General features: G+C 39.7%; 1 protein-coding gene and 1 long non-coding RNA gene across 19 annotated transcripts in view; one reads left to right on the top strand and one right to left on the bottom strand.

Moving 5' to 3' along the window:
- The window catches only part of LOC127609303 (uncharacterized), a 204,042-nt gene that overhangs the window by 61,132 nt on the left and 135,457 nt on the right, over positions 1-7,453 (top strand). The window lies entirely within an intron of this gene.
- The window catches only part of LOC127609099 (unconventional myosin-XVIIIa-like), a 172,876-nt gene that overhangs the window by 30,125 nt on the left and 135,298 nt on the right, over positions 1-7,453 (bottom strand). For all 18 annotated transcript variants that reach the window (XM_052078774.1, XM_052078768.1, XM_052078770.1 and 15 more), the window contains 8 exons: positions 7,225-7,315; positions 6,536-6,728; positions 6,173-6,259; positions 4,019-4,160; positions 2,625-2,784; positions 2,232-2,418; positions 1,020-1,227; positions 401-510 (listed from right to left, as the gene is read on the bottom strand). In XM_052078774.1, the coding sequence (XP_051934734.1) occupies positions 401-510; positions 1,020-1,227; positions 2,232-2,418; positions 2,625-2,784; positions 4,019-4,160; positions 6,173-6,259; positions 6,536-6,728; positions 7,225-7,315 (1,178 nt within the window). The remainder of the gene's footprint in view (positions 1-400; positions 511-1,019; positions 1,228-2,231; positions 2,419-2,624; positions 2,785-4,018; positions 4,161-6,172; positions 6,260-6,535; positions 6,729-7,224; positions 7,316-7,453) is intronic.

Here is a 7,453-nt window from a genome sequence, read left to right as displayed (position 1 = left end):
GCTACTATGAAGTATTGTGACAATTTATCTCTGGACATTGTTGATGATGTCACTCACAGCTCTCAAAATTGTTGCCTAAAGATGTTTTCCTTTTTTTCTTATTCAGGACATTTTATGTGGACATATGTTACTATGGCTAATGTTTATGCTTATTTTCCAAATATATTACAAAGATTCACATCTGATTCTTTTTCAGTGAAGACAGCAGGAGAGTGGAGAGCTCCTGGTCTAGCGCCAAGGCCTTTGACAGAGATTCACCTGGATCTCCTGACTATAAGGTAGATGTGCTAACCACTAATGGATCATGTAGTGAATGTTGTACAGTGGAAAAAAAGGAGCAAATGGCTATTATTTCATCCCTCACTTCAGATTTATGAACACAGAAAAATATTACACTCACCCTCTTCTCATCAGTCACAATGTAGTGACGGCCATGCTTCTTGGTCAAATGTGGTGCCAGGACATCAAAACGCCTTCGGAACTCAGAGAAGACCATGTGGTCTGGGTAACCTGAATGCAAGTTGGACGAATGGCAGCAAAGTCAGCAAAAAAGAAAACAGAATGTCAAGATAAAAGGGGCCTTTGCATCTCAAAAACAGGCAACAGCATCTAAGGTTTCTTGAGATGACCACAGACAGTTTGGGAAAAAGATTTTACGGCGTACACTACTCAATACTAAAATTACAGAAAGATTGGTCAAATTGGGATAAGAACAAAATGTTTTTAAAAAAATCCTCGGTCACTGAAACACCAACAAGAGAAATCTAACAAATCGATAAAATTTGCAAAAACGGTACCAACAATATTGCCAGTTGTACAATAAATGCAGATAACTGGCAAATCTGATTCGCCAGGCTTGCTTCTCAATTTTTTTTAATATTTCACCTTTGTCACAAGAAGAAAAAGGTCAAAGTACACACTTATGTTTACACAAACAGTCTTAATAGTAATCTCAAAATACATTGACCCATTCACAGATTGATTTTAATTCATCTTTGTTTCGGGAGAAAACTATCTACCTTGTCTGTAGATGCGCAGCGCATCAAGCAGTTTCGATCCTCGGAGCTGAGCTCTTAGAAGACCCACATCCAACGTCATGAGGCCTGAATCTGCACTCTCTGCATGTGAAACACGCAGCTCGTTTCCTCCCACCACTGCCTCAGCTTTGGGCAGCAGGCAATGGACAAAATGGACTTTGGAGCGACGCACCATGTCAATCAGGGCATCCTAAAAGAAACAAGTGTTTCAATTTCCTACTGCTTTTTCTCTCATATGATTTGATCCCACTGTTTTAGAAATTTACTGTAATCAATGCAACCAGGAGCTTACATTGTGCATACAATACAATAAAAAAAACCAGTTTGTGCAATTTGATTTATGACAGTAAAATACTGAAGAAGACTCGATTATTACTGTACCGGTGTATATTTCTGTGCGAGTCTGTGTCTCTGAAGCCTTTGGAGTTGCTTTCAAGAGGTACCGCAATTGTGATGTGACGATATGACACCGGTGATCACAATAACAATAAAAATGTACTCACCTGTAAACAGTATGTTGTTGTTTGGCGTATGGGTTTGTTTTTTTAATTTATTTTAAAAGGTTTTATTTCATATTACTGAAAAAGCAAAGTTGAATTGTTGATTATTGAATTGTCTGGTTTCTTTGGCCTTTGCTTGACTGCATTGTCCCTGTTAAATAAAAGATGTGTGAACAATTGGGAAGTTTCCTGTGTTGTGTTTGTAGTCACGACCTGGGGCTGGCTGTGTCGTGACTATTGTCTTGTTGTGTTTGTCAGCCCCAATCCCTCGTGTGTTTTAGGTACAACTACCTCTCGATTCGTCCAGCCAAATTAGTTCCTTGCCATAACCATCATCTATCCACTTCACTCGTGTCTACTATTCATTCAAGTCTTTAGGGAACTTCGGCATCAATCGTTTTGGTTCGTTCATTTACAGTATTTATTTAGGCTGCACTAAGGCATTGGGAACTCGGGAGCATTTAGTCAAACCTGGTCCTGCTGTGTCGTTTGTCCCCCAACCGTGCTAATATTCGCTTGAAACCCCCCCCCGGTGTTTGCACTGGTTTGAGTTTAGATCAATCATGGTGGCACACTACTATTTGCTCCTCCCCAAATCCCGCACTTATGTTAAGACATTTCCCCCTTTGCTATCATGTTGAGGCGTTGTAAGTAGCTAGCTAAATATTTTGTTTGTTTGTTTGTTTTTACTTACCACTTGAAGTTTGACCTGAATACACAAACTCTTCTTCTTGACAGCAGCTACACCTGTAGTGAAGGTCTTCCTCATGCTAGTGGCCCGTCGCAGTGCTAGTTGTGAGCTTCCTTCCAGACCAGCAATGGAGCCTGATAACACCGTCGCCCCACTCGCTCGGCTCATAAACAACCCGCTGATATTTTTCCTTTGGGGTGACACAAAGCATTATGTATGTAGTTTGATTAAAGGATTCACTTGGATTTTATAATTAATAATACGAAACACAATCTGCATAATTTATACATTACAAGCTTAAAGTTAGCGCTCCATGTTGTGGCTGGTTGGTGCGAGTTAGCAGTATGACTGATCCCTCTGAAGGAGTGATATAATATTAATATCAGAGGGTCTTACTTTTGGGAGTCTTGCAGGAGAGTCGCTGCGTTCTGGGCAGCAGGGTTATGTTTGGCATGGCTAAGCCAGCCTTGGGTATTGTACTCCACCCAGTCCGTTCCATGACTGTGGCCCAACAGAAAGAGATGGGGTTTCTGTCCTCGCAGCAACAAACTGGTTCCTGAAATACAAAATGTATTCATTCTTTATAATATTTTCTTGTCTATTCATGTCTTGCATATTAGTCCCCCCAGGAATCTCATAAAAATAGGGTTCATTCTGTGGGGAACAATCCTGATTCTGCAGAGAGCAAATCTTGACTCGACGGCTTGAAAGTTGTTTTTCTGTGGGCATGGGAAAAAAAACCCCTGACCTAAAATGACCAGTTATATAAAGCAAGCACATGTACTAATGAATTAATTATTTTAGTACCGGTACATTATCTGCAGAACCAAAATACGGTGGAACATTGTGGTTATAAAATAATCAACATCAGTATTCTCTGAATACTTCTACGGCAGATTTAATAAATAATTATAAGAATAATTAAACTCCATATTTATCAAGGGGCAAAAATTTCATTTTGGGTTTGAGGCAGAACAAGTGATATTAGAGATTTAAAGTGTAAACTAGCTACCTGGACCTACCTAAGCATAGTGCATAAAGTATGATAATAAATGTGATTGAACCACACAGACAGTTCAATTATTATGCGCAGCATAACATAATCTTTCGTAGACATCTTCGTGACGTGACGTCATCGTTACTTGATTTCTCCATGAAATGAAGAGAAAGAAAAGTGTCGCCTTATTTATCGCCCATAATAAATCTACCACCTCTCACATCACTCCTGTGTTGATATGAGCTAATGAAAGATGAGCACCTCCACATTGGATCATCAAATTGACTCCTTTAAATACAGCCGCGTGTCGTCGTATTTTGTGTGGTCACTCGAGGTCGTGCTTTATGCGCATGCCTTGTCACATCATGGTTGCGTTCAGTTGTGAATGAGAACATTCAAAAGAGTTGATTTAACAACAAAATCTGAATTGGGCATCATGCCTTGTAGTGTGAATGTAGCCTGTCTGACCGGGACATCTCGCTGCCAGGATGAAAACTACCGGTACATGCAAATGTAATATTCAGCAACCAGTTCAGGGTGTACTGCACCTCTGGTCCAAAGACAACTGGGACAGGCGCCAGCACACCCGCGACGCTCGTGATGATAAGCAGATCAGATAATGGATAGATGGATTGTATATGGTGCGTTTGTATGGAACCTAAAGACGCCAAAAAGTGCTGCGACTTGCGCCATTTGTGTATACTCAGTCCTATGGATGTGTAGCTTTGATTTTCTGGAGTTTTTACGGGGATCTGCAGTGAATAGGATGCCTCAATTGACAGTTGCAGTTCACCTTTCCGTTCTCCCTCTGTTGAGCCATAGTAATTAAAAAGCCTTTCCAGCATAGTCTCCTCTGAACCACGAGGATTAACTGCCTCTTCTTCCATCAGCCAGAGAAGGCCACGGGCTTCATCTGTCCTGGCCAGAGTACGAACCTGAAATATACAACAAAAAAAAACAAGTCTGATTTAACCGAAAGGACACAACACAAACCTCAAGTTGACAAACCTGCTCCTCAACCCAAAAGCACGGCTTCTGAGTTTCCTTTTAAACATGGCGTACGGTAACTGAATGAATTTCCTGACTCTAAAGCCTTAAATTTTGATTCAAATTTCCTGACTGTGCCTAACGTTTATGTACCGGTATGTGAAAGAATTGTTGAGCCAGACCTCAAAATTCAGCGTGTCACAAGACACATGTAAGACGCGTATTGTCTTGGTGTAACGTAGTTTTGACAAGATAAAAAGGTAATACTGTAGTCGATGTGTCAGAAATATGTCTAAATCACATTGAACAGGTGGAATATCGCTAGCTTTAATAAAAGTAGGAGTAAAAGAGACACTTAAGGTCTTTCAGTAAAAACAAAGAACATGTATTTTTCTAAGCTAAACCTCATAAAAGGAAGGATGGTTGTTGTATTTTATTTAATTTTTTTGTAATGCCACACAAAAACGGTTTGTAGCAAAATTGTCAGTATTGTGAGTGAGTAGTACATACATACATACATACTAGAGCTGGGCAATATGACAATATAGATCGCAAACACGATTTTATCGTGACGATATATATCACAGAGACGATTCTATCGTGTCACTTTTCGACTCTTCTCTATCGTCATTTATTATCTGTCGCAAATGAATGGAATAAATATCAAATGCAGCTTGTGGTCACATACAAGGTTTCTTGAGACACTTTCATTGATTTAATTTCAGACAAAAAACTTCACTTTTGACACACACCTGAAAGAATCTTCCATTCAGAAAAATGGGCAAGTAGGCATGCTAAGGGAGAGGAGAATGACCTTTGTGACTTTACAGTGCTGTGAAATAGTATTTGCCCCATTCCTGATTTTTGTGTTCTTTGCATATTTATCACAGACAAAGTGTCGGTTCAGCAAACCAATTAATATCACACAAGGCTACCCAAGGAAATACCAAATTCAGTTTCTAAAATGCCAATTTAATTTATTAAAGCACAACACAACAAAAAATCCAAAACTACCTGTCCCTCCCTATATGAATAATTTCCCCAGCCCAGCTCATTTTAATTAACACAGTGACCATGACGACGACCGTTTTGGGAAAGCTGAGTTCAATTTCACAGGCAACACCGTCGCACAACATTTGTTGAATCAAGAAATGACGTAAATTGAATCTGTCAGACAAAGTAGGCGACGACAAGATCTCAAGAAAGAAACGCATAATGCCACGTTATGAAGATATTCATGAAGATTTTATTTTTTTAGTTTTTGAAATCTATCGGTCTAGACAAACAAAGCCATTTCCAAGACTCTGGGGCTTAAGCAACCCACTGACAGAGCCATTATCCATAAATGGATAAAACTGGGAACAGTGGCAAACATTCCCAGGGCATCCCTTGGAGAGTTCCTCATGTGAAAACCACTGCTGTCCAAAAAGAACATAAAGGCGTGTCTCACATTTGCTAAAAGACATCTTGGAAAAACATTCTGATGTGCGGCCAGTTACGTCTGGGGTAAAATTGGCGGTGGTGGCAGTGTGATAGTCTTTGGATGCTTTGCTTGCTCAGGACCAGGACAATTTGCTGTGACCGATGGGTTAATGAAATCTGCTGTCTGCAAAAAAATGCTGAAGGAGAACGTCTGAAAATCAGTTTGCGCCCTTGAATCATGCAGTAGGACAACAATCAGAAACACACCAGCAAGTCCATATCTGAATGGCTAAGAGAAAACAAAATTAAGGTTTTGGAGTAACCAAATCAAAGTCCGAATTTTAATCCAATTGAGATGCTGTGATGTGACCTTCCAAATCCGGCGGAGTTGAAGATTCTGCGAAGATGAGTGGGCCAAAATTCCTCCACTGCACTGTGAAAGACTCATTACCAATTAGCGCAAACGCTCGAGCAAATACTTTTTCACAGCACATATGGATGATTCCTGAAACAGACTCAATTTGAGTATCCGGCTTACCAGAGCTTGAGCTGATGCTTGGTCGATAGCTGCTACAGACACTGAAGGACTGGATTCTATGTCATCTAAAGCAAGTTCTATGTTTTCCTAAATGCAGGAGGGGATAAGGTGATGGGTTAGTTATCTACACAGTAAGCAATTGTTCATAAAATTATGCAGTTTTAGACTTTACTTGATTGGGTTGAAAGAATCACCATTAAAAGTGAGAGAAGTAGTATACAATTTAGAAAGTACTCAAGTTAAACAGGAGACAAGAAAAAAGACATAACTAAACTACAGTATAGTGATCATTGCGTAAGTACATATTCATGGTTCCTTTGCATGAATGTTTATTTCCTGTGATTGCCACTGTTCAAACAGCACCTCTTTGTATCGCTCCATTTCTTGGACAAAGGTTCGTTCATGGAACAAAGTCTGAAGCCGCTCTTGGGTGTAGTTATGACAAAGCTCCTCAAACGTAGCTCCTCGCTGCTGCTGAGCAAGAAGAGGGTTCTGGAAACCTGGGGTGTCCACGATCAGAAGGGAGCACAAAGAGTGTTGACTGGACTTCAGCGCTCTGAAAGCAGATCGTACATGGCACCTTAAGGATCTGAATCACACATTTGTGAGAAGGGCTCAGAGAAGACCACTTCAGAATAGTCCAATGTTTTGCTCATATGAGTTAAAGGAGCGAGAACAATGTGTACCTAACCGTTACGTGGGTAAATTATCAAATAAGATAAGATAAGATAAGATAAGATAAGATAAGATAAGATAAGATAAGATAAGATATCCTTTATTCGTCCCACACTGGGGAAATTTACAGCCTCCAGCAGCAGGAATGTATGTAGAAAGAAGAAAGGAGAAAGAGAAAAAAAACAACAAACATCTTTCAATTAAATACAATATGAACACAAATGGATAAATCGCAGTACTATTTACAATTTTCCTTCACATCATTTAATTATTATTATTATTTTATTATTATTATATTAAATGGAGTTACGTTTAATATTTAAAGCTTGTCCATCATTTTACACAGGAAATGATCATTTGAAATTCAAGAGCGTGACCTGTTTATGAGGGATATCACCAGAGTGAAGAGTTCTGCGTAGAGTCCTGAAGCCATTGCCTCTAAGCACTCCAGGGCCGTGATCTTCGGGGCTGTTGTATCAGACAAGACAAGACAGACAGGAGAAAATACAATACAATACAATACAATACATGCTGATTTATATAGCGCTTTCACAACAGCGGCAGCTGTAACAAAGTATTGAAGTACATTCAAACGCTCTCCAACAA

The sequence above is a fragment of the Hippocampus zosterae genome, chromosome 10 (genome assembly GCF_025434085.1).
Source record: "Hippocampus zosterae strain Florida chromosome 10, ASM2543408v3, whole genome shotgun sequence".
Classification (NCBI taxonomy): domain Eukaryota; kingdom Metazoa; phylum Chordata; class Actinopteri; order Syngnathiformes; family Syngnathidae; genus Hippocampus; species Hippocampus zosterae.
This window is presented reverse-complemented; position numbering and strand designations above follow the sequence as displayed.